Below are 27,257 nucleotides of genomic sequence, written 5' to 3' on the forward strand. Positions count from 1 at the left end.
CAGTGCATCTAGTTTCTGTTCTAGTCAGTTCTGTTCTCGAGAAAATTCATGTATTCTGTTTTCAGTATTCCAGGTAGTATTCTGTTCGAACTGATATTTTAAATGTTCTTCATGTATTTTAATGTCGTGGTATGAAAGTGGTGTAGTTATCGTGTTCGTTGTGTATTGTATTGTGTCTAGATTAACAGTTCAGTCATGCCGTTATTTTCCAGACTACGTCAGTTAAGAACTAGAAAAGGTCTGTTAGAAGAAGCAGTTCCTGTCCCGCCTAGGGACAGTCCAGGTCATTTTATGTATCAGAAGCATGGCATAAGTGCCATATTATATCTAGATTTATGGGTAGAGTATACCAAACAGTTAGAGGAAAAGTATAGATGGCCCGTATCGGGTACATGGGATGCCGAGTGCATCATGCGAGTAGAAGAAGCATTATGGAAAAAGAAGGCCAGACAGTCACAGAAAGATGCCATCGAGTTATGGCGCAAAGAATCTCATAAAAGAACCGAAAAAGAAATCAGAAAGTCAGAACTAAGTAGAGAATCCTTAGAACGAGCCCAAGAAAGGGAACTAATCGAGATAGGTGAACGAGTTAAAACAGAACAGTCAGACAGACAGAGGAATGCCCTTATTAAGGGTATGTATCCTCTTCTTGCCGAGGGCTTGCCAAAAGCGACCCCGGAGGCATCCAGTAATTTTCCGCCACCACTAGTTCCGACCAAGCTACGTCACAAACCGACCGCATCTGATATTTTCATCTCGTCCTATTTGGACGACACAGTCCCGGAATATGCAAATCCTGTTCCGCCAGCTCCTGTAAATAATGTAAATCCTGCTTCTCCAGTCACCGGAGTACCTGCTACGGTACCCCCGGTCCAGCCTACATTACAATTTCCCGCCGCGCTGGTACGAAGAGTATCAGTCGACGATTCCAGTTTAGGGGCCGCAGGAGGAGGTCCTCCTGGTACCCCGCCACCGCACCAACGTAGAACGTTGGCCGAGTTACATGAATGTGCGTTACAGCGTACGCCCAAATTTAAGTCCGTTGCAGAAATCCGACGAGCTCTCACTGAATGCCGCTATGATCCAGTTGCAGGTGATGATAGTACAGTAATATATTCCATCCGTGTAAGACGGGTGACCGGGTATTTAGACACCCTACCAGATATGAAAGGAGATCTAGACAGAATATATCGTTTCATCCGTACAGGGGATGATCCAGAAAGTATTGGCGAAGCCATGTCTCAAAGGAAAGCTGAGATCCAGCTCATGTTATTAAAGTTTCTGATTAATTGTCTAATAAGAGAACAAGATTACCCGACTAAAGATCAGGCCGAAATGAAAATCCTGACAAGGTGGAGTGATAATATAGCCGAGGGTAAACACAAGACTATCAGTAGTATAGAGAGTATGTACAAGAAAATTCGTAAGGAAATACTAAAGTTACACGAACAACGTAAAGCAGCACAAGTAAGCGAGAAAGAAAATGACTCTACTGAAGAGGTAGAGGACGAGAATCCCACTAGAATAGCGTATGTAGGAAAATCTAGATTTCCAGATCGCCATTTGCGCCTAGAACACAAGTCAGTTTTACATCATCCAGCACCAGAACAAGGTTCTCTGGAACAAGTATTTCAAGCTACCGATCACATTCTGAAATCACGAATCGGTTACAGTGAGTTAAGTACTATGCATGAACAAGAACTAGCCCGATCAGCAGTCCGATGGATTACTGATTCTACCACTTTTCCAGATGAAATAGTGGCACAAATGTTTCTGAAATTGCCCCCAGCCGAGCAACGACTGGTGGGTATGTATATGATCCAGCACCTCATTACTCTGTATGAGGGTCAACATTCTGATCCAGGTCCGTTACACGATGTCCTGAACGAGTTACTCCAGTATAGATGGAAAGGTTTAGGTACCGATTTAATTAGTGTCATTCTAGAACAGCGCCACAAATATAGAACGTTTTTGAACCCGCATTTTGTTCATGTCTCACCTCCAGAAAGTAAACCGTTTTACATAGACAGACAGAATCCGTTACGAGAAGTACACCCAGTCAGGACAACAGATGGTGAAATGCAACGAGTGTTTGTTTACACTCCGATTACAAAGATGGAACTCTTAGAGATGAAGAAATTAATTCCCTGTCATGACAAAGATCCAGCAGGGTTCCACCGAGAATTAAAAGACATGCTCCGTATGGGAGAATACACGTATCCAGATATAATTAAAATGTTAAAAGTCTTATTGCCCGCAGGGGTATACGAGAAACTCAAGGAAAAAGATTGGGAGGTGGGAGAGAAAAAGATCGATTGGGCAGTTCTAGAAGCTGAAGATAAAGCACGAGTACCAGGTACCGGTCTAGGAGAGAAATGTAAAGAATTACCTGAACTGTTAATACAAGTTTTGCCCAGATTATTAGCAACTAAAAAGGAAGACTGGGATGCAATCTCAGCCTGTAAACAGAAACAAGATGAAGACACTAGTGATTTTTATTCTAGATTCGAGAAATGCTTTAGTATCAACAGTGGCCTCAAGACAAGTAGCGAGTCATACCCTCATCTTTTTGTTACTAAATTAGTCGAGAATTCAAGTCCACAAGTTAAGAATCGAGTTTTGAAAGTCGAAAGTACCTGGCAAGCTAATACCCCGTCCCAGATGTTACAGATGCTCCAATACCACCAGAATAGAATCAGAGAAGAGCAAGATCACGAAAGAAAACGTATGAAAGACACGAAAATGAAAGTACTAGTTGCACAATCTGTTCCTCAAGACAGTCAGAAGAGGGGTCCGAATCAAGCCAGTCATCCTGCAGCTCCCGTTAAAGGGAACTGCAATTATTGTAAACAGCCAGGTCATTTCATAAACGAGTGTGCAGTTCTGAAACACAACATAGCTACTGGTAAGACTAAAGAAAGACCACGTCCGCCTAGACAAGAACAAGTTTCACAGACTTCTCAGCCACAGAATGCACAACAGACAGTTCCAGCACCGCAGCCTATTGCTGCAACACAGCATGTTACACAGCAGATGTACCAGTATGCGCAGTCCGAGTATCCAGAGTATCAGCCGTACTCATGAAACAGCCTAGAGAGGGAGGTAGGCTTGCCTCTCATCGAGATACCTGTAGATCAAGAGGGTCCCTATGTTCATAGTCAAGTACTAGGGAAAGACAGAAAGTTTTTGATTGATACAGGGGCAAGTAGGACCACCATTAGTCACGCCGAAGTTCCAGGGGCTCCGCTCTCAGGCTCTAGAAATGTTTCCCTTGGATTTTCAGGAAAGCCTATTGTAAATGAGATATCTAAGCCAGTTACTCTAGAAGTAGGTCCATTGTCCCGCACTACTGATCTGTTACTTACGAAGTCATGCCCAGAAAATTTATTAGGCATTAAAACACTGAAAGAATTAGGTGCAGTTATTTGCTGTTCCCCAGAGGGAATACGATTGTTCCTACGTGACTTCAAGGGTCACTATGTATTACGAGATTTTGATCCGAGATTGTCTAATGTTCCGCAGCATCTATGGGCACAAGGTCCAACTGATGTTGGTTATATGCAAATCACACCCCATCGTGTGACTCCCAAGCCAGGTGTAGTGTTACCACGAATCAGACAGTACAGATTGCCACCTGAGGCTGTAGCAGCCTTATCCAAAATCATTGACGAGCTCATGGCTCAAGGAGTAGTTGTAGAAACTGACTCCAATGTATGTAATTCTCCGATCATTCCAGTCATGAAACGTACTGATCCAAATGCACCCCCAGTATATCGATTAGTGATTGACCTCCGAGAGCTTAACAAATGTATTATTCCCCAGTACCCAGTTGTCCCAGATATCTCTTCCCTATTGACAGCCATTGATTCTGAAGCCTCATTTTTTTCAGTCATAGACCTCAAGAACGCGTTTTTTAGTGTCCCCATTCATCCAGACAGCCAGTTCCTTTTCGGATTTTGTTTAAATGGAAGGAGCTATATGTTCACACGAGCTCCTCAAGGTTTCACAGAAAGTCCTAGTATTTACAGTCAAGCACTTAAGAGACAACTAGACAATATTCACATGCCAACTGACACTGCCCTGCTCCAGTATGTCGATGATCTACTGATCACAGCCCGTTCTGAACGTGCTTGCGAGCGAGCATCCCTTACAGTCTTGTATTTCCTTGCCGAGATGGGGCACAAGGTGTCCCCTTCTAAGCTTCAATTCTGTGTCCAGCAAGTGATCTATTTAGGCCACTTACTGTCCAAGAGGGGTAGGCAGTTGACACCCGATCGTATCCAGTTAATAGCGAGTCTTCCTCAGCCCAAGACACAGAAGGAGGTACGTGCTTTTATCGGCCTTACTTCTTACTGCAGACAATGGATTCCTCAGTATGCATTTCTAGCTAAACCACTGATACAGTTAACGACACAGGAGGCAGCCGTATCGACTGTCCTCCCTTGGACATCTGAACATACACTTAGTTTTAATGAATTAAAGAAAGCTCTATGCCAAGCTCCAGTTCTAGCTACACCGAACTACAGTAAGCCTTTTACACTTTTCGTCACAGAACGGGAAGGTACAGCATTATCTGTTCTCACACAAGATCAAGCAGGACAATACAAGCCCTGTGCTTATTTTTCGAGCACATTAGATCCAGTAGCCCAGGCTCTGCCTGCGTGCCTCAAGTCAGTTGCAGCCACAGCACTAGCTATCAGACAAAGTGATTCCATAGTATTAGGACATTCCTTGACAGTACAAGTTCCACACTCCGTGGAAGTTCTTTTAAACCGAACACAGACTCAGCACTTGACAATTGCACGTTTAACAGGTTATGAATTGACACTGTTCCAGCCACACATAGAAATCAGACGCTGCAACGTTCTAAATCCTGCTACACTGTTACCGTCAGTTACTTCAAATCCTGCCACACATGACTGTGTGGAAGTAGTTAACATTATGACTAAGCCAAGACAAGACTTGACAGATATTCCATTACCAGATCCCGACCTGACACTTTATGTGGATGGTTCATGTATGAGAACAAGTACAGGAGAACTAGTAGCCGCGTATGCAGTGACTACTGACACTGAAGTTATTGAAACACATCGTATTGACACCCTGTCTGCTCAAGCAGCAGAGCTAGTTGCTCTGACACAAGCCTGCATACACGCTAAAAACCTGAAAGTTAATGTTTACACAGATTCACGTTATGCATTTGGAGTCGTACACGACTTTGGAGTGCTCTGGCAGGAGAGAGGTTTCATGACTTCTCATGGAACCAAGATTCAGCATGGTCTCCTTATTCAAGCTCTGTTAGATACCATACACTTACCGACATCCATTGCTATCATGAAGTGCAAAGCACATACGAAAGTTACTGACACTATTTCTCAAGGTAATGATCTAGCAGATCGCACAGCCAAGCTTACAGCACAGACACAGGACATTCCAGTTAACAAGACACCGACATCCACTCTAGAACAGACTACATGTATGACAGTTAAGGACCCTACTCAAGATGTCATAGATATTCAGTTACATGCTACTCCCGATGAAATCAAGAAATGGTCTGAACAAGGAGGGGTCCAGACAGACCAGGGATGGGTAACGAAGGGTAAAGCCACATGGTTTCTCCCCGACTCTATGGTTCAAGTCATTATCAATACCGCACATAGTCCAGCACATTTAGGAGAAAAAGCTATGTTAGATAGTATCCAGAACATTTGGTTCAACAAGCATTTACGAGCTGCAGCCAAGCAGAAAGTCCGTACCTGTATGATATGTTGTCAGTTTAATCCAGGTAAAAGTGTCCCGGTGGAACAAGGTGGTTTCCAGCCCCCTGACCACCCTTTTGAAGTCCTCCAAATGGATTATATTCAGATGGAGCGATGTCGAGGTTTCAAGTATGTCCTTGTAGTGGTATGCGCTTTGTCCAGGTGGACAGAAGCATATCCAGTCCCAGATTACACAGCCGCGACCACTGCCAAGCAGTTGGTTCGTGAATTCTTCCCCCGTTATGGACTCCCTAGAGTCGTATATTCTGATAACGGCCAGCCATTCTCATCCGAGTTGATGAAACATGTTTCCCTTTTGTTAGGGTACCAGTGGAAGTTCCATTGTGTACGCCATCCAGAAGCAGCCGGTCTCGTAGAGAGACATAATCAGACCCTGAAAATCCGAATTGCAAAAGTATGTAAAGAGAAAGGTGTGGACTGGCTAGTAGCTCTGCCAGTTGCCTTATTTTATATGCGCATGGTCGCACATTCCAGATCAGGTCTGTCCCCTTATGAGGTCGTATTCGGCCGCCCCCCTAATCTGTGGGGTACACCTAGACCCCGAAGTATTACCGATGTTTCAAGTAATATGCTGACAGATTACCTAGCTTCCTTGATGTCTGCCCTCAACTCTTGTCGTTCACAGGTTGCTGCCGCATTTCCAGACAATACCAAGGTGGCACCGCATGAAATCGTTCCCGGATCCATGGTTCTTGTCCGAAATTTTGATCGTTCAAGTCCGCTGGAGCCTCGCTGGAAGGAACCCCGACAGGTCCTCCTGGCCACCCGTACTGCCGTCAAGCTGGAAGGCAGGAAGGGCTGGGTGCATCTGTCTCATGTGAAAAGATTTTTTGGATTGAAACCTGTTTCAAAGAACATTTCCGAGGATCTTAAAGACTGCCAAAGTACTATTCTTAAGGACTGTCCCGCAAAAGACATTGCTACGAACCCTTCCCTGTTAGAGAAAACTCCGCAGCAGGAGTATAAGCTTAAACTAAGGTCTAGTAAAATAAGTCAGCCAGTTTGATTGTCTAAGTCCTCCCCTAGGTGAAACGGTTAGACCGGTTTCTGACATGTATATAATAGACCCCCACAGAGAGAGAGTTAGTGAGAACTCTAGAAGTTGCACTATTATTTTATGTTTTCTGCTATATTTCAGCATTATGATTTCCTGCACCAGTTATGCATTTTATTTGTATTTTTCAGTTTCTCATGTAAATAAGTCTGCTAATGTTACAGTAGAGCACACGTTTAGTGATCTGCCTCCTCATGAACTTTCTTATCGTCTTGCTATGCGTAATAACTCTTTTATCCGCATGTTACATTATTCACACCAGACCAGCAATGCCACAAATTGTTGGGTGTGTGGTCGACTCCCCCCTTTCCAGACACCGAAGGGAGTTCTGCCACTCTTTCCTTATCCATTTTCACATAATGGTTCGTGTGGAGCATGGTCCACGTTAACGTCATCCTCAACAGATATGTCTTTTCTGAACAGTACATGTTTCCCAGACAAGCAAGGTCTTCCCCACAGAACAGGGTTAGATCTAGAAAATGAAGTTTATAATTTGGGTAATTATTCTTCGAATTTCATGGTCCTGAATGTTCAGTCTGATTCTACTCCAGACTTACCTGCTATTTCAGTACTACCAGTCAAAGGTGAATTATGTGTCCGAAATAATGGTTCCGTACATGTAGGCCATAGTGATTGTACTACTATCGTCAAGTATAGTGACAGTGGGAAATCTATTTTTAAAGCTTCACGTCATTCTTATTTTGTTTGTGGTCAGACCGCATATGTTCGTCTGCCCCTCGATTGGGAGGGAACCTGTTACATTGCCTTCCTACTGCCACCAGTTTTCCTAGCCCCACCTGATTACCATAGGAATTCCCACCTCGTACATACTAGACACAAAAGAGACCTCCCGATTGTCGATTATACTGAAACTGCTCTAGAACAATTTATTTAGAAAAAGAGAGATTAGCACCGGGTTCTGTGCACATATTTACATCATACTAGTGAACGCTAAAAAAATAAAGTCAATTACTTGGTGAATTTAGTAGGAAAGTATTTTTCTTTTATTTTATTTTAATTATAAACTGTATTCCCATATTTGAATCAATTAGTGTCTAATTGGAAGGTTATTTACATATATATAATACAGTTAGTGCTTTACAATTCAAAACCAATTTGCAAAAAATAAACTATTTCAAATAATACAGAATTAATTCCCCTTCAACGCGTTTCGGCGGTTGGCCTTCCTCAGGAATTCTGTATGTACAAGTTGATACTACAAAAAAGAAAATCATATTTACAATTAATTTCACACACTTTGACCCTAAAAAATCAGCGTTCATATAGTTATATTGTTATCACAACTACACATCTGCAATCCATTCTTAGTGTAGAGGGACCATTTAGTCACCATTAGGTTGTTACTCAGTCTGACGAATTCTTTTAATACTTAATAATTTCTATTCAGCCCCTTTCTGTACATTTATATACATTGCTTCTCTCATTACATTCTGTACAAATTTACACTATATACATTTTTTAAAACAAAGTCACTGTTGAACAAAAGAATACGACTGTAGTGATTCTAAAGTGGGATCTGGATAACAATTCTGCAGATAACCAGACTGTTAAAGCGGGTGAAAGAGATGGAAGACCCTCTATGATTTAAGAGAGAGGGAAAGACCGGTTGCATGACTACCTACCCCCAAACCAAATGGTGGCAACAATACCCATTTTAATCTAAACCTATACACTATTAGCAAGGTTATAATTTTCTGCATCAATCTGTACCTTTTAGCAAGGCTGGAGGAAGCCTTGATTGATGTCTGTTCCCGGAAACTTTTGCTGAACTTCTAATTAATAGGTGCTTTTTAGCGGTTGCTAGATAATGTGCAGGAAACAAAGCGTTGAATGTAACAACCGAATAAGAGTGGCTCCATAACAAGTCCTAATACTCTAAAGACAATAGCAGGAAATCTATGCATACCTGTGGCGGACCTGGATTGATGCCCCGTGAATTGGTTGCTCAAGGTTGCGGTCCCCAATTGATTGTATAGCCGATATCCCTCTGTTGGGCATCGCAGGGAAAATGTAGATTCCCAGGTGGATGGGCGGAGCTGCCGTAATCTATAGACCCAAAAGATGCCAGTGGTAACTCGATGGTAATTATACTAATGTATTATTCTCTTGCTGAGTGCTGCTGTTATTTAAATAAACAAGACAAGGAGTCCTTGAATATATTGGCTATATCTAAAATATATGCCAAGTGAGGATCGAATCTTATCCAAGTATTAAGCCCCCACTGTTTTTTAATTATGCGGAAATAATAGCGAATCTATGCCAAGTGCAGTTCAGATAATGCGCGTGTATGAAACTCCCACAGTTCTTTAGCCTGGCGAAGATATTAGCAAAGAGAGCCATATCATAATACTACGGTAGACACTGACATAGCCTTGTGCCCCTTAATAATAAATTATGTCCACATTTACACAACTTCTGTTATTGCATATAGTCCTAGCTACGCGATGTAAGCGATGCAGAGCAGAATACCTATACAGCGACGCGGTGGTAACGACCCATACAGTCCATGCACATTCGTGCCATTTAAATGCGTCGGTTCTAGCTAAAGATACTACCGGTTAGAGTTAGGCTCTTGTCCGTGTGTTCGAGGTACAATGATTGTCTGCCTCCCCCCGCAATGAAAACGATTTACACCAGAGTATGTATGGCATCTGTACTTACTGCTAATCCCGATGTGGTCCGTCCGCACGGTAGTCTCCCGAATAGTGTTAACCCATGCTCAGGTTCAGGGTCTCCTTAAATGCGGCCATACTCGACGAGCCTAACGAGCCATCTCGCGATATGTTGTGAGATAGAGTGCCCCACCATTTCTAACGGAGGAACTATGTAAATGTGGACGCCATCTTAAGATGGTCAAACGGCTATTCAATGTTGCGCAACCTGAATAATTCAGTTCTGGCTCTAATCAAGCGACAGCTGATTATATCAATCAATCGCCACCGTTTCCCAAATTTAATTTACCTATATTTTTTTATTAATAAAATGTGTTTACATTTTATTTATACGCTGTGTATCAGGGAGGGCGTTAACTGTCTAGAGCGCTATCCATTATTCAGTGTATCTTAATGAGGGCAAGATATTTCCTGCATATTGATTGCGAGCCTATTTTTAACTCGACATTATGTACCGCGTCTATGGTCGGTTATGCTATTTGTCTCCAGACCCAGGACCTAACAGGGCTCAGTGGAGTGGCCACCGCCTGTGCGGGCGCCATCTTGAGACGGGATGTTTTTCTGTAATATAAGAATGGGGACTGATAATTACTAGAGATCTATCTCAAAGGGCTCAACCAATTAGTTTCTACGTATGGGGGTTAAACCGGGATGACAAGGTAATATAAATTTTAAACCCAGAAATAAAACAGTCGAAAATATGCAAAGCTGTCATGATCCCAAGTTAGAAAAACTGTACATGGTTCACAGTATACCTACTCTTCTACATCGTTTGGACTTACTGGGACTAATTATGTTATTGCTTGCTCCCACGGAATGTCCATATTCAATCCATCAATGGCTGTCCCCAAAATAAAAATCCAGTATACCTCTCTCATTTTTCTGATTTTATCTATATCAGATCCTATTTTGTGGTGTATCCTTTCTAAAATGTACCAAGACATATTGTCATGAGTGTGGTTATACTCTACATAGTGGGATACCATTGGTGCTGTCAGTTTTTTGGTGCGGATCGCTGACCTGTGTTCTGTTAGTCTGACATTCAATGCTCGGCCAGTTTGTCCAACGTACCCCTTTTGGCAAGGGCAGATTATTAAATAAATTACGTTGGTACTTTTGCAATTATTCAGATCTGCCGGTCTGATTAAATGTTTGTTGAACTTCAAAGTGGGGCCTTGAATCACTGTAGTGCAAGATTTACAGTTTAGACAGCTATATGTGCCTTTCACTGGTTCTAGATTCACCAGTGATTGTTGATTACTTGATGTTTGCAATGACATGCGTGATCTAACAATGTGGTCTTTTAAGGACTTATTTCGTTTATAAGCGAACATAGGTTTTGGTAAATGGTCCTCTTTTTCCACATTCGCATTCAAAATATGCCAGTTGGCACATATAGTCTGTCGGATTCTTTCATTGAGCATTGAATGTTTGGTAATGAACACTAGGTTAGGAGTATCCTTATTCACCTTAGGTTCCAAGAGGTGCTGTCTATCATAAAAGCGCGCCCGCTTATATGAGTCCCGTACGATTTTTTTGGGGTAACCTCGTGCTAGAAATTTGGATTTCATCATAACTGAATTGTTATCATAGTCCAAGACACTGGTGCAGTTGCGTCTTAGACGTAAAAATTCCCCAAATGGGACGCTGTTCTTTTGAATTGCTGGGTGGTAACTATCGTAATGTAGTAATGTGTTCCTGGCCGTGGGTTTAACGAATAAATCCACGGCCAGGGATCCATCACGATGTTTGATCAAAACATCAAGGTATTCCACTTGGGAATTGTCCACATGGTAAGTGAATCTGATATTCTGATCACAAAGATTTATCCATGAAAGGAACTGATCCAGAATGTCTTCATTATCTATCCAAATGAAGAAAACGTCGTCTATGTACCGTGACCACGAGGTCACGGATTCATAGAACGGCGCTGCCTCATTGAATATGTATTGTTCTTCAAATCTCGCCATGTATATATTGGCGATTGTTGGGGCGCAAGAAGCTCCCATACTGACGCCTTGTTGTTGCATATACAAATTCCCATTGAATTCAAATATATTGTCCGTGAGAACAATCTTCAAACATTCCAGTATGAAAATGGTGGGCCCAGTAACTTTGTACTTATTCATGAACCAATGGGTGGCATCTAGAGCTCCCATGATGGGAATGTTACTGTAAAGAGCTTCTATGTCCATCGTGACTAACCAGTGGGAGGTGTTACAGAATTTTACATTTTCCACATGATTGATTATCTGTCTTGTGTCTTGCACATGACCAGGGATCTTAGAGACATATGGACATAGAATAGCATCTATATATTTTGCAAGAGGCTCTGTCACTGAACCAATGGTCGTGACTATGGGCCTAAGGGGCGGGTCTGTTATATTTTTGTGCACCTTAGGAATGCCATAGATGCTAGCAAGTCTCGGATTCTTTACATTTAAGTATTCCCACTCCTTTTTGCAGATTTCTTCTTCCCTCAGGGCTTTGTCTGTCAGTTTCTTTATCTTATTCTTAGTTTGGGCAGTCGTGTCTCTTGTTATGGGCGCATAAAATCTTGTATCGCTTAACATTTCCTCCATTTTAGCGATGTAGCCCAATGTGTCGTATACGACGATCCCTCCCCCCTTATCACATGCCTTCACTGTGATGTTGTTGTCTTGTTTGATATCTGTCATGGCTTTATATTGTTCAGATGTCAAATTAAATTTTGTTTTGGGGGTGAAGTTAGTTATATTTGTGAATTTATCACTTATAACTTTTTCAAAGATTGCAACTTGAGGTGGCAACTGATCAATAGATGGTGTAAATTGTGATTTGGGTTTTAGCCCAGATAGATTCACCTCATCCATGATACATTCTTGCCCTGAGAAAAAGAATTTTAATCTGATCTTGCGTAAAAAACTTTGTAAGTCTCTAAAAAGGTCAAATTTGTTCAACCCAGAATGGGGAGCAAAAGAAAGACCTTTGGATAGCACTGCGATGGTGTCTTTTGTTAAGTTTTTCTGGCTCAGATTAAATATAGGTAATAATTCTAGTTTCGCCAATACCGGTTGTTTCTCGTTTCTAAATATTGGTTGGGCATCATGGGCTGCTGTCCCGGGAATTGACTGAAATCCTGTGGTGGAACATGCTGGAAGCGCGGTTGATAATGCGGCCTCCAGTTGCCTCTCCTCTGGCGCTGTCCTAAAAAAGATGGCCTATTTTGGTACCTCGCATTTGGTCTGGTGGGCTGATGACTGCCATCAAAATAACTGCCTTCTCCCTCTGAACCTGATGATTCTGAGAAGGTATTTATTCTCTTTCCATATTGATTTGATCTATTCCCCCAGCTGTCTGTTGGGCCTTCAGTATTTGAGAAGAAATTGTCTGACAAATAGGGATATACAGTTTCTTTTTTAAAGAATTTTATATCTTTTTGTAATTTGTCTGTTTTTCTTTTTATTAGATAGTCCGAATATGAGTTCAGATCTTTTTCTATCTCATCTAATTTCTGTTTTACATTTTCTACTATCCCTGAACTTTTGATTTTTTCTTCTAACTCAGCTATTTCTTTTGCCAATTCCTCCAAGATGCCCTTTGATGTTTCAACAATTAACATCATGTAGTCTCTGGAGCATCGGTTAGAAATGAGAGCCCAACGCTCCAGAAACTCCTTGATATGTACAAACAAGCCCGGAATGTTGCGAACTCGCAGACCCTGTGGGATTACGCCAGCTTTTAGGTACTGGAGCATGAAGTGCCCATGCTGTTCAATACGTTTTAATTTCTTCCTTAGTCCCAATAATGTATTTACATCTTCATTTTTATCTTGTCCCGTGACTGTAGATTCACCAAATGATACTGTGCTTCCTACCATGGTGGCGTATTGTTCATCTGAAAAGCCAAAAGTGTGTAACTTGGCCATGACTAAAACACTTTACAAGAGTTTATAAAAAAGGTTTTTTATATTTTTTTTAAAAAGAGATAGTTTGGAGCTGTATCCACGTGAAAATATTAATGGTTATTCTAGTTGTTTAATTAACCAATTGTAATTCGAACAGGCTGAACCCCCCAATGTGCTTGAACGATCCCTCTAGGATTTCATGTTTTCCTTATTTAATGATTATCTTTGATATGTACTGAGCTCTACCCCTCATGGACCTGCCACGAGTTTACTACTATGTGGAAAAACAGGGGCCCCTGCCTAAAAGGATAAACCCTAGCAAGGAAATTAAACTTATTTAGAAAAAGAGAGATTAGCACCGGGTTCTGTGCACATATTTACATCATACTAGTGAACGCTAAAAAAATAAAGTCAATTACTTGGTGAATTTAGTAGGAAAGTATTTTTCTTTTATTTTATTTTAATTATAAACTGTATTCCCATATTTGAATCAATTAGTGTCTAATTGGAAGGTTATTTACATATATATAATACAGTTAGTGCTTTACAATTCAAAACCAATTTGCAAAAAATAAACTATTTCAAATAATACAGAATTAATTCCCCTTCAACGCGTTTCGGCGGTTGGCCTTCCTCAGGAATTCTGTATGTACAAGTTGATACTACAAAAAAGAAAATCATATTTACAATTAATTTCACACACTTTGACCCTAAAAAATCAGCGTTCATATAGTTATATTGTTATCACAACTACACATCTGCAATCCATTCTTAGTGTAGAGGGACCATTTAGTCACCATTAGGTTGTTACTCAGTCTGACGAATTCTTTTAATACTTAATAATTTCTATTCAGCCCCTTTCTGTACATTTATATACATTGCTTCTCTCATTACATTCTGTACAAATTTACACTATATACATTTTTTAAAACAAAGTCACTGTTGAACAAAAGAATACGACTGTAGTGATTCTAAAGTGGGATCTGGATAACAATTCTGCAGATAACCAGACTGTTAAAGCGGGTGAAAGAGATGGAAGACCCTCTATGATTTAAGAGAGAGGGAAAGACCGGTTGCATGACTACCTACCCCCAAACCAAATGGTGGCAACAATACCCATTTTAATCTAAACCTATACACTATTAGCAAGGTTATAATTTTCTGCATCAATCTGTACCTTTTAGCAAGGCTGGAGGAAGCCTTGATTGATGTCTGTTCCCGGAAACTTTTGCTGAACTTCTAATTAATAGGTGCTTTTTAGCGGTTGCTAGATAATGTGCAGGAAACAAAGCGTTGAATGTAACAACCGAATAAGAGTGGCTCCATAACAAGTCCTAATACTCTAAAGACAATAGCAGGAAATCTATGCATACCTGTGGCGGACCTGGATTGATGCCCCGTGAATTGGTTGCTCAAGGTTGCGGTCCCCAATTGATTGTATAGCCGATATCCCTCTGTTGGGCATCGCAGGGAAAATGTAGATTCCCAGGTGGATGGGCGGAGCTGCCGTAATCTATAGACCCAAAAGATGCCAGTGGTAACTCGATGGTAATTATACTAATGTATTATTCTCTTGCTGAGTGCTGCTGTTATTTAAATAAACAAGACAAGGAGTCCTTGAATATATTGGCTATATCTAAAATATATGCCAAGTGAGGATCGAATCTTATCCAAGTATTAAGCCCCCACTGTTTTTTAATTATGCGGAAATAATAGCGAATCTATGCCAAGTGCAGTTCAGATAATGCGCGTGTATGAAACTCCCACAGTTCTTTAGCCTGGCGAAGATATTAGCAAAGAGAGCCATATCATAATACTACGGTAGACACTGACATAGCCTTGTGCCCCTTAATAATAAATTATGTCCACATTTACACAACTTCTGTTATTGCATATAGTCCTAGCTACGCGATGTAAGCGATGCAGAGCAGAATACCTATACAGCGACGCGGTGGTAACGACCCATACAGTCCATGCACATTCGTGCCATTTAAATGCGTCGGTTCTAGCTAAAGATACTACCGGTTAGAGTTAGGCTCTTGTCCGTGTGTTCGAGGTACAATGATTGTCTGCCTCCCCCCGCAATGAAAACGATTTACACCAGAGTATGTATGGCATCTGTACTTACTGCTAATCCCGATGTGGTCCGTCCGCACGGTAGTCTCCCGAATAGTGTTAACCCATGCTCAGGTTCAGGGTCTCCTTAAATGCGGCCATACTCGACGAGCCTAACGAGCCATCTCGCGATATGTTGTGAGATAGAGTGCCCCACCATTTCTAACGGAGGAACTATGTAAATGTGGACGCCATCTTAAGATGGTCAAACGGCTATTCAATGTTGCGCAACCTGAATAATTCAGTTCTGGCTCTAATCAAGCGACAGCTGATTATATCAATCAATCGCCACCGTTTCCCAAATTTAATTTACCTATATTTTTTTATTAATAAAATGTGTTTACATTTTATTTATACGCTGTGTATCAGGGAGGGCGTTAACTGTCTAGAGCGCTATCCATTATTCAGTGTATCTTAATGAGGGCAAGATATTTCCTGCATATTGATTGCGAGCCTATTTTTAACTCGACATTATGTACCGCGTCTATGGTCGGTTATGCTATTTGTCTCCAGACCCAGGACCTAACAGGGCTCAGTGGAGTGGCCACCGCCTGTGCGGGCGCCATCTTGAGACGGGATGTTTTTCTGTAATATAAGAATGGGGACTGATAATTACTAGAGATCTATCTCAAAGGGCTCAACCAATTAGTTTCTACGTATGGGGGTTAAACCGGGATGACAAGGTAATATAAATTTTAAACCCAGAAATAAAACAGTCGAAAATATGCAAAGCTGTCATGATCCCAAGTTAGAAAAACTGTACATGGTTCACAGTATACCTACTCTTCTACATCGTTTGGACTTACTGGGACTAATTATGTTATTGCTTGCTCCCACGGAATGTCCATATTCAATCCATCAATGGCTGTCCCCAAAATAAAAATCCAGTATACCTCTCTCATTTTTCTGATTTTATCTATATCAGATCCTATTTTGTGGTGTATCCTTTCTAAAATGTACCAAGACATATTGTCATGAGTGTGGTTATACTCTACATAGTGGGATACCATTGGTGCTGTCAGTTTTTTGGTGCGGATCGCTGACCTGTGTTCTGTTAGTCTGACATTCAATGCTCGGCCAGTTTGTCCAACGTACCCCTTTTGGCAAGGGCAGATTATTAAATAAATTACGTTGGTACTTTTGCAATTATTCAGATCTGCCGGTCTGATTAAATGTTTGTTGAACTTCAAAGTGGGGCCTTGAATCACTGTAGTGCAAGATTTACAGTTTAGACAGCTATATGTGCCTTTCACTGGTTCTAGATTCACCAGTGATTGTTGATTACTTGATGTTTGCAATGACATGCGTGATCTAACAATGTGGTCTTTTAAGGACTTATTTCGTTTATAAGCGAACATAGGTTTTGGTAAATGGTCCTCTTTTTCCACATTCGCATTCAAAATATGCCAGTTGGCACATATAGTCTGTCGGATTCTTTCATTGAGCATTGAATGTTTGGTAATGAACACTAGGTTAGGAGTATCCTTATTCACCTTAGGTTCCAAGAGGTGCTGTCTATCATAAAAGCGCGCCCGCTCTAGAACAATACATAGATATCAATAAAGGTGTCTTCCCCTATTTAGGTACTGTTGTGAATAGTAAACTGATACGTAGATTAACCAGAACACTTGAAGCAGTAGTGATTGAGACTACTTCTGCTCTAGGTAACTTAACCGAAGAGCAATCCTTTATGAAAATTGTCGTGCTCCAGAATCGTCTCGTCCTTGACGTCATACTGGCCGATAGGGGCGGGGCCTGTAGAGTCATCGGATCTAGTTGCTGCATTTTCATTCCTAATAACGCACCGTCTGTTTATTCAGCTATAACCAGACTCCATAAAATTGCCCATATGTTACACCAAGATCCAGGCACCTGGACATGGTCCGGTTGGTTCTGGAATATAATTTCCGCCTGGGGATGGAAAGTATTGTCATTTCTGGGTATTGCAGTAGCGATCATATTCAGTTGCTGCCTCTGTTTACAATGTGGCCCTGCGATTTGCGGCATTTGTGCTACCTCTTGTATTCCTAGTCCCAAGTCCCGTCCTAAATCCCGTTCCAAGAAAATTCGAGACGAGCAAATGATACTGTATGAAATGATAGATGGTATCATGAATATTGATGTTTCCTGATGGAAACGTAGTGACAAGGAGGGAATGTGGAAAAGTAAATTTTGCCATGTTCTGTGTCCCTACGTGTCCTCCATCTTATGTTATGTGTGCATGATTAAATATGCATATGTATCCCCCATGTTTGATTAAAGACGCAATTACAGTTGTGTCCATCTCTAGTATACCAGTTTCCAGTTCTCGTGAAAGCTACGAGTATCAGGCCTATGTAAAGTTACGTTGCCACGTTTCTCAGTGTGCACGTTATTTCATTGTAAAGTCCCCGTTTCTAGGCCTCAAAAGGGCCCGGACACCAGATTCAGCTCCTGTCTTCTGAGTCCTCGCTGAGGAGCGATACAGCCCCCACCTGTATCCTCGACCCTTCACTTACTTCCTGCCTCACAGTGCCCGGCTCGGCCTGGCTCTGCCTCTGAGTCTGCCAAGAGTATGTTATGATTCTAGTTATCAGTCCAGCCCTCCTTCTCTGCATTCCTAAGCTACTGAATCACATCAATAGTTTCCGTCATTGTCTAGCCTTTACGTCTCCATGTAAGAGAAATACTGCATTTAATGGTCATTTAATATTCTTCATCACGCACTACATGTGGAATAATGCATGCACCATTCTTAGAGTCTGTTAGCCTTTACCCCGATAACTTTTGGATTCTATCAACATGTTCTCTAAACATCAGATACTAGATACTGTTTAGGTACATGTCGCCCTGACTCTCCAGACTTCAGTCTCTGCTCCTAGCACAGAGTTCATAGCCCCCAGCTTCTCCTAGTAACACGTCATTGTCAGTTTGCGCGCACCATTAGGTTAGAGGTCCCGGCTCCTTAGGTAGCCCCCTCCATGTTTCCGCCCCATTTATGACATATTCTGTTACGTTTGCATCACATGTCTATGTATACGCCCCTGTTGCACCCATTTTCACCCTTATCTTTCGCGACTGCTATTGACCACACCCACTGCTCCGCCTATCATATGTATTGTAATGCAACTGTTTTAATATATATGCTTGTGCACTGCTATTAAATGGGACCCATTCCCTTACGCCGATTCTGATCCTGCCCCCGGCAGCGCTGCCATCCTGTTCCCGTGCAGGTTGTCCTGTTCCTGTCCCTTATGCTGTATTAAACCTGCAAACTCCTACTACCTCGAATCTTGACTCTTATTTATTGAGCTATCTGTTATTGCTATGTCCAGTCAAACCTAGATCCGGTATTATTTATTTATATACCACATTGTGGCCTGTCACGAGTCGTGTGGGTGCCATATAAAATCAGCCATGACTAGCAATTTTCAAGGTGTAGTGCTTTAGAGTATGTCTGTGTCCAGCATAGTGTAGGAAAGTTCAATTTTGTGTTTGCCCCCCCCAATTGAAGTCCTTGATAATTCTGCTGTTTTTTCAACTGTGTAGTGCACTGGTCCCTGATGTCCATGCCCCAGTGCACGTGCTCTGAATCCTCAAAGTTGTATAGAATTGGCTTATAGCTAATTTACCTATAGATCCTTAGTTGTCAGTACAAGAGGTACCCAGGGCTAGTAAGCTAAACGTTACTAGTAGACTGCATGCTTAATTGATTCCCCACTACAGTGACCAAGGTGAAAATGGGACGCAGAGCCTGCTACTGCAGCCTAGTCGAGCAGCTCCCAAACTTCCTACTCAACATGGCAAAATAAACCCTATTGCCAAGTCAAAACCTTCCTTTTTAATATTAAGTCACCTCTAGGTAAGGGCTTGGTAGCCTACAAGCCTGAGTAGTCTGATATTTGAAAGAAGGGCATGTTCCCTTCATTTTCGACATGCCCGGTCAATGAAAACTCAAAATGCCCATTTTTACTCTAGTAAGGCCAGGTGCCCCAATGGCCAACATGGAGTTACACTAACCACCGCACTAAGTGCTTTCTTCGATTTAAGATCACAAAAGATTTTACTTCATGGTATCAAATCAATTGTTACAGTAACGTTTAATAGAAAGGTGACTTTAGAAAGTCACCACTTTGTAGTCTAAAACCTTTTGGTAGCCCTTCCTGACTGTCGGTAGTTCTTGTTCTCCAAGACAATAGGCTGCCCTCTCCCAAGAAGTGTGAAGCGCTACCAGGAACAGGGTGTATATGCAACAATGGTTCTGTTGGGAAGGAAAACAATTGCTTTGTCTTCATCAGGACTAAAATAGTATTCCCGATTGATTTCGCGAAGGAGAGAGAGACGTTCCTCTGACTCCAAAACAGTGATCGCAAAGCGGCACTTGTACGAGTGATATTCTGATTCTCCGCCGGCTGGTGGATGAATCGTATGCATAAATTGCACAATATTTCGTGAAGTATATGACCCCTGAGGAGAGAATACCTTTGCGGAGCGAATATTGTCGGCTGACAGATCCTCCTACCTCCGTCTTAGAAATAGACGCAGGCCTTTGATTTCTACAGGTTGTCCAGTCGTATTTTAGTCCTGATGAAGACCCGAGTTGGTTGCGAAAAACAAGCACCGTAACATAGGGTCGAAACGTCGACGTAATATTGTACATCAGTCCATACAAAGTTTCAACCACAACTAGAAAATTATAATAGGGTTGTAACCAATGTACAGTGATTTTTGGACTGGTCTTTTAATTGTCATTATGTATGTTTATCTGTGAATTATAGTAAATGTCCCGGTTTCACTTTCATTCACTTAATCACGTGTAAGCCAACTGTTTGTGTTTTGATGATTTTTGTTTAGGACAACCCTTTAAGTATATGTACATCAGTGTTGTGTGTATAATTAATGATTTATAAAATAATGAAATATACCGGATTAAATCCAAAAAATGGTGTGTTCGCTTAGTTTTTAATTGGATATTTGTAATTTCAAAATAATACTGCAAATATCGTCTGTCTTAAGGACAAACAAAGCAATTGTTTTCCTTCCCAACAGAACCATTGTTGCATATACACACTTAGAACCCTGGTTCTGAGGGTCACAGGGTCACCCCATTATAACTAATTGTCACCAGGAACAGGGAACAAAGAGAACTATTGGTGGGAGAAGGTGTGCCCCTTCAGCGAGATGACTACCGTGCAGTGGCCACAGATGGTGCAGCTTCAGAGAGACTACTGCCTCAGTGAAGCAAATGCCTGTCACACATTAGCCTGAATGCTCCTTTGTGTAGGCAGACAGGCTAGCATCTCCCGCAGAGGGAGAAAAAACTCATTGTTGATATATTTTCCCCGGAAATGCTGAGTACACCCTAGGGGTGTGCCAAGAGCTTAACACAGGGAAACAAGACCTAAGGCATCTTGGATTCAAGAAAAAAAGAGTACTTTGGGTTTATTTTTTGGCTAAGCCCTCAGAAGTGAAGTAAACTGGGAAGAGGTGCCTCTTGGGAACTACTGTTTTATTAGCTAGTGAGTCCTCCCCTCCCATAAACACTAGGATGGCATAAAAGTGGCACCTTTGCCACACATTCCTCTCCTCAATCGGTAATGGAGTGGAAAGAAGACTGGAGAAGGACCGCCCTGCTGCTACCTGGGCTGAGAAAAGAGAGTCTGCACCAAAGGCTGGATTCCACCTGCTGCACCCTAGGGGCTCGCAAAGAGGACTGTCTGCTGTGCCCACTTTTGCAAAAGGACTCCACTTGTACAAGAACAGACAAAGTGACTCCAAAAGCTAGGCGGCTGGCTCTCTGTTAAGCATCCAGCCTACAAAAGCTGAAGAATCCTGTACCCTCGAGGGCCCAGCTTCCCAAGGACTTCTGATTGCCTCCGAAGTGCATCCTGAGAGACCGAGTATTGACCATCATGAAGTGCTCCCAACATCGACAGAGCGAACTCTGGGCCCCAGACATGATTTACTTACCTGCAATTAACCGCTGAGACTGCTGTAACTGGGAGACAAGTTGACCAGTGGTGATTGGACCTGCACTGGTGCCTTAGGGGAGATTGAGTCCTAAGGCCAGAGATCACCCCTGACATTTGTGGAACCAAGGTTGGAGAAGACGTACTGCTTCTTCAGCTGTCTACATCAGGACTACCTCTTTACTGGACTCCTATAAGAGATAAAAATACCATGGGGAGCCAGAGACTGTCAGATCTTACAGGTAACTGTCTCCCTGGACCTAAGTAGTCCCTGTGGCCTGCACCAGATTCGTTGTGGTCTGTCGAAGAGAGTTTTAATGGCCGTTCTGGCCAGTTGGCTCAGACTTGCTTTGCCACTTGCAGCAATTTATTGCGTATTAATAATTGAACCACAGTTATTTACATTATCTTTTGAAAATCATATCTCCGCTTTCCCACAATAGAGTTTTTATAAATTGGTATCTGATTTTTATTTTGTTGTGTTTCTTAATTGTTGACTTTTTTTGGGTACTTCTTAATACTTCATACGTGTTGCTTTAATTAAGCCTGGTTGCTCTGTGCCAAAGCTCCCCAGCACTGAGCTGATGGTTTTATTAAATAACCTAACTGGTCCTTGTGGAGATTATGACTTTATTATATGGCGAGGTCTTACAAACATAACATATAATAATCCATTTTCCTACACATGGGTCCTTGTGGATGGACACCAGACTCTGTTGTAGTCCAATGTTGAAGTTACTGAGCTTATGAATTCCAAGGTAATTGCCATTGGCTATTGCCCTCTTATCCCTCCCTCCTTCCCCATTTGTCACTCATTTGCTTTCCAGACTTGGATCTTCTGTCCAGTTTGTCAGGATTCTGCATGGTAAAAAAAAGAATGTGTCAGTCTGTAAACCAACTGGGTTTCATGCAAAGCGTTCTGATGCCTTCGGGTCTAGTTCGCGCTACATAAAACTCCACAAAAAAGGATACATTTTTCCCAGAAAAGAAGTGACTGTGACTTGTGGCTGCTGCCTGTACCTGAGATTTGCATTGGCCTTTTGACTGCCATTGCCAAAGTTTGCTAGCACACTGTAAATCTGTCCCCATTGAAGTGAATGGTTATTGTTTTGCAAACCTTTTTCTGTGCTCAAGAATTTGGCCTGGTCCTGAACTGTTTGGGAGCCCTATTGGCCAATATAGACCATGCACTGAAAGTCAGAAGAAATTCTAATGCACAAATTCTAGATAGGGAGGAGCTCTAGTTTGAATATTCTTTGTATGTCTGTTTTTGGTTATATATTGCATCTGTATGCATTCAAGTAATCTTTTTAGAGCACTAAAGCACTCACTGGGCTTCCAGTAATTAAGGATTATTTTGCTGTTTTTCTTTGTTTGGAGTGTCTAACCCACACAGTCTTCTTGAGTAAAACTTTGACTTTACTACCTTCGTTCAACTGAGAGTCAAGCGCTAAAGGGGAATACTGGGTAATTTTGTTATAGTCCAGTAATACCCTGGGACCAGGACACCAGTCTTAAATGACTTCAGTAGTTAGATTTGGAGCCCAGTAACTCATAATTACCCTCCCACTCAACAGTGCTACCCAGTAATGTGTTAGTACAGGGGCTATTGAGATTAATGACTTGCCCAGAACAAAGTCCCAAGAGTGACTTAAGGTCACTGTTCTTGAATGAGTAAAGTTATCAAAAGATACTTTTATCCTGGGGAAAAGTGGGTTTTGGTTCACAGCTTACCTAATCACCGAAACCTGCTGACTGGAGGCTAATACTAGTACTCGTGGCAGAACGTTGTACCTACATACCGTTATTTAGTTGCCTATTAGTAGAGATGACAGGAGAGTTAATCTGGGGAATGTTGTGGAGTGGAGAGAGGTGGGGGGGGGCATGAATATTTTTAAAGTTTAGTAACTGGCAGAGTGGTAGCTAGGAACAGAGGGTAGGTCTCCTTGGTAACACATTTGTATGTCCTTAGTCTGATTATATCTTATTTGCCCTAAAATGTAATTCCTATTTAACAATGAAAGTGAAACAGTTTTGCAAGAAAGTTTAAGACTATAGTAGGAAGTCACCACAAGTTCAAAAGAAACAGCAATTATAATTTATGTCGGGTCTCGCACCTGCCAATTGCTTCACGTCTCTTCCTTGCATGTGCATGTCTTGTTAGCAACTTGAGCTGTCACTTAAATAAGCTTAGCCTTCCTCTTCGGAGCTGGAAATTGAGGACTTTAAATGGTTGTGAAGCTTCTGTTCGGGATGTCAACTTTGATAGGACTTCCAATTGTTATCTCACTCATTTGATGTAAATTTGTAGGAGTAGGCACAGCTTCCACTCATATTACATACTTTTCAGTCCTGCTCCATCCGTTATTTCATTAATTTGCTGTACATTTGGCAGTTTTCTTGTCTCAAAAAGGTTGCATAACCTCTTTGCGTTTTCCATATAACTTAACTGGGCAGCATGTAACTATGCTCTTTAGGTGAAAACACATTCACCTCTTTGTTGCCCCTTTGAATAGATTGGCGCTGTAAGCATATGAAAAGTCCAAAGGCTCATGACCCAGCACTGCTAAATCCTACAGCACAGGTAGCAACAAACACACAAACCTCCAACAGGAAATGTTGGAAGACCCATCAGGCATACAAATAACATAGCACAGATTTGATTTGCCATAGAGTCCGGTATGTACCACTTGCCATCATGACGCGGCACAGACTGGCATCACAGAAACCACACAAGAATAGAGCACATATCCAACATAGCCCAGATAATGCCATAAAATATGTTTTTTGGGTACGCAAGGACTCTCTCCACCTACACCCAACATTACTCACTTTAAAGCATCTTTCTGATCACGCTTACATCTTTCCTTTCTCAAACAGCATTAGACAACGGAGACTCCCTAATGGCTACAAGACACTGAAGAAATATAGTTGGTTCAGCACTGCCAACTCAACATCATTTACCCCCTCACTTCACCCCCAAAGCACACACACATTCATCTTAGTATCATCAGAAAAAGAAAGCTTAAACATGGAGACAGCATTGGATTCTAATTACCTACTTGGATTGTGAGGCATAGCCAAAGAATGCTTTGTCTAGCTGACCAATGGACAGCTGATCACCAAGTCCAGAAATGGCAGTTGGAAAAGTCATTAGGCACACACACACACAAATACATAAAACACTACGAAGATCAAATAACGCTTAACCTTCACACTAAATCAATAATCTACACAAACCGCCTATAAATTAAACATTGAAAAAACTCTCTACTAACCTCACACAATTACCAACAAATTGACCGATCCTGTTGCTGGCCTTCCCAGATCCGCATGAAATTATGAGTTGTTGGAGAATGTACTATGATGCTATAACAATGCTAGTTAGTGCTGTAGAATAGCTAATAATATATCATGTCTGTATGATATGTTTTGTGAAAGGTATTCAGAGTATAGCCAGAGCTTTGAGATCTCTAGACTCTCTGGAAGTGCAGATGTAGTCACCATACCAACATGAACCGAGAACGCAGTGGACTGCTACCCATGAACCACCTGAGCACTACATGAGAATGGTGCATTCTGGGTATCTTTCACACCTGTGAAACTCACAGGAATACTTGTAAATAGTAGGTTCTAATCCTCATTTCACCATGAGTAGAATCTCTCAAGAACACACCCTATGAATATGCTTCTGTGACGAACTAAAATCAAAATCACATTATAGAGTATATGTGTATAGTTGTGATTATAAAGCAAATAGAATTATGGCAGAAATGGCAACTACTAAACAGAATATTTGAACCAAATTGCAAACTTTTAGCAGTATTTTATATTTCCCTACATCTATCCTCCAACCACTTGACTTTGCCTCTAGCTAAGCTAATTTTACCACTGAAAGGAGCATGTATTTGTTTCTTAGGTGCCCTTACCTTTCACCTGCATACCTTAGTGAAACAACTGAGTTACTGGTTCATATAAATACAGTTGTTGTCATTCGCTGATAATGCTTGTCTGGATACTTCCAATGTGGCTGCCTTTGGCCTTCAAAAAGGTTTTTGCAATCCTTTCTTTGGGAGTCCAATGTCTCATCTCCCATCTCCTAGCTGTCTGGAAATATGAAGACTCCTCTGTCCCTAACTCTTGTTACCATTTAACTGTATTACTCTATTTCCATTGATTTGAAAAGAATGGGTCTTTTGTTGAAGGTTACCAAAAACAACAAACAACATACACCTTCCCTACTTCTACTTTCATGAAACATTGATCGTTGTTTGAATTACAAACATTAAACAATATAAAATGTAGTTGTAAAATGTAATTGTTGACTGTTTGAATTACATATATAAACAATTGCCACTAAACAATATATGCATGCTAACAGTTCTAAATAGTGTGTATTTAGAATTGAAAAAATGTGCAATTAAATAAATGAATATATGAATAGGTATATGTAGTACACAAGCAGAAAGAATGTAAAGATTGCACAACTGATCCTTACTCCAAACCACCATAAAGAAAAGAATAGTAAAATCCTCTTTTCATATGCCTACCTTTGATGGTGCTTGGTCTAAATGCAATCCAATTCATAATTTTATTTCGGAATTTAAAATATGTTCTGCAGCTTTTTGCCCTATGTGGAGGTCATAATCCAAATGCTGAATATCTTGCAGGGCTCTAACTTTCGTATATCCCTTTGGTGCCACCCTGAATGTGATGAAACCAGCTGTTGCTGTCTTATCCACTGGATCTGTCTGCTTTCCTCTGAACCGGCCAATCCTTGCTTTCTACCATGCCAAGGTATTGTGAGTATTTTCAAACTACTAAGTAGTGTAGTTGTTATGAGGCTCAGACAACGTTTTCCTTAAAGGTGTGGATAGAAGGTTTATTTTGCTGACTTCCTTCACATTGAAAAGTAATTTTGTACATGTAGTTCATTAACATGTAAAAGTATGATTACTCATGTTTTGATAAATACACAAATATGAGAACGGTTTCATCTGTCTGACATTAGCAGATAATCTTCCTTTTCCTTCAGTGGCAGACATCTTACTGCGCCAGCACTTTCATTTGAACTATTGGAGCCCAGGCATTTATCAATGATTATACAGTCACCACTTTACTGAAAATTGACCCTGCAGTCTACATCAATATTAGCATTAGAATTTCAAGGATTTTTTGCCTACCAACCCATAAATGAGAAAACATTATTTGTAAGAGAGAGACACTGTTTAGTCATGGTCCTTCGCGCACAAGTGATGCTTAGTGAGCTAAAAGATTCTGATGAATCAATCACATTACATAGATTATTCATGAGTGCTGTAAAAAGCCTGTCAACAAATAGATTGTTTAGAACACTCATTATTTATGCAATAATTATATTTCTCTGTACTTCATTAAGTATGAGTGTTATGGTAACATTTCATTATTGAAAGCATGGGTGTGCAGTTCTTGTACATGTCCTCCAAGTGACACCCAAGGAATAATCAGTGTATGTATTTTACAGCAAGGGAAAATGGCAAACAAGGTCTAAGGCCGCTTTGGGAGCTTTGATGCAAATATCAACTTTTGTGGTTTGAGTCTTAATTCAGCTATATAGAAGCTGTATTAAGTTGTGCAGTATTTTGTCCATCAAGTGGAGTGGGGCAGAGGGAGTAAAGTGTCTTATAATTTGAGTTAAAATGTCATTTTCTAGTGCACAGCAGTTTGTGGATACAGTACTCCTCCTTGTGACGTCAACCATATGGACATTACTTTATGTATTATAAATAGCCCGACAGGAGG

General features: G+C 41.2%; 1 protein-coding gene across 2 annotated transcripts in view; it reads left to right on the top strand.

Moving 5' to 3' along the window:
- IFT52 (intraflagellar transport 52) overlaps positions 1 to 27,257 on the top strand; it is a 201,980-nt gene that overhangs the window by 58,690 nt on the left and 116,033 nt on the right. For both annotated transcript variants that reach the window (XM_078650500.1, XM_078650501.1), the window contains exon 7: positions 26,147 to 26,273. In XM_078650500.1, the coding sequence (XP_078506626.1) occupies positions 26,147 to 26,273 (127 nt within the window). The remainder of the gene's footprint in view (positions 1 to 26,146; positions 26,274 to 27,257) is intronic.

The sequence above is a fragment of the Lissotriton helveticus genome, chromosome 7 (assembly GCF_964261635.1).
Source record: "Lissotriton helveticus chromosome 7, aLisHel1.1, whole genome shotgun sequence".
Classification (NCBI taxonomy): Eukaryota; Metazoa; Chordata; class Amphibia; order Caudata; family Salamandridae; genus Lissotriton; species Lissotriton helveticus.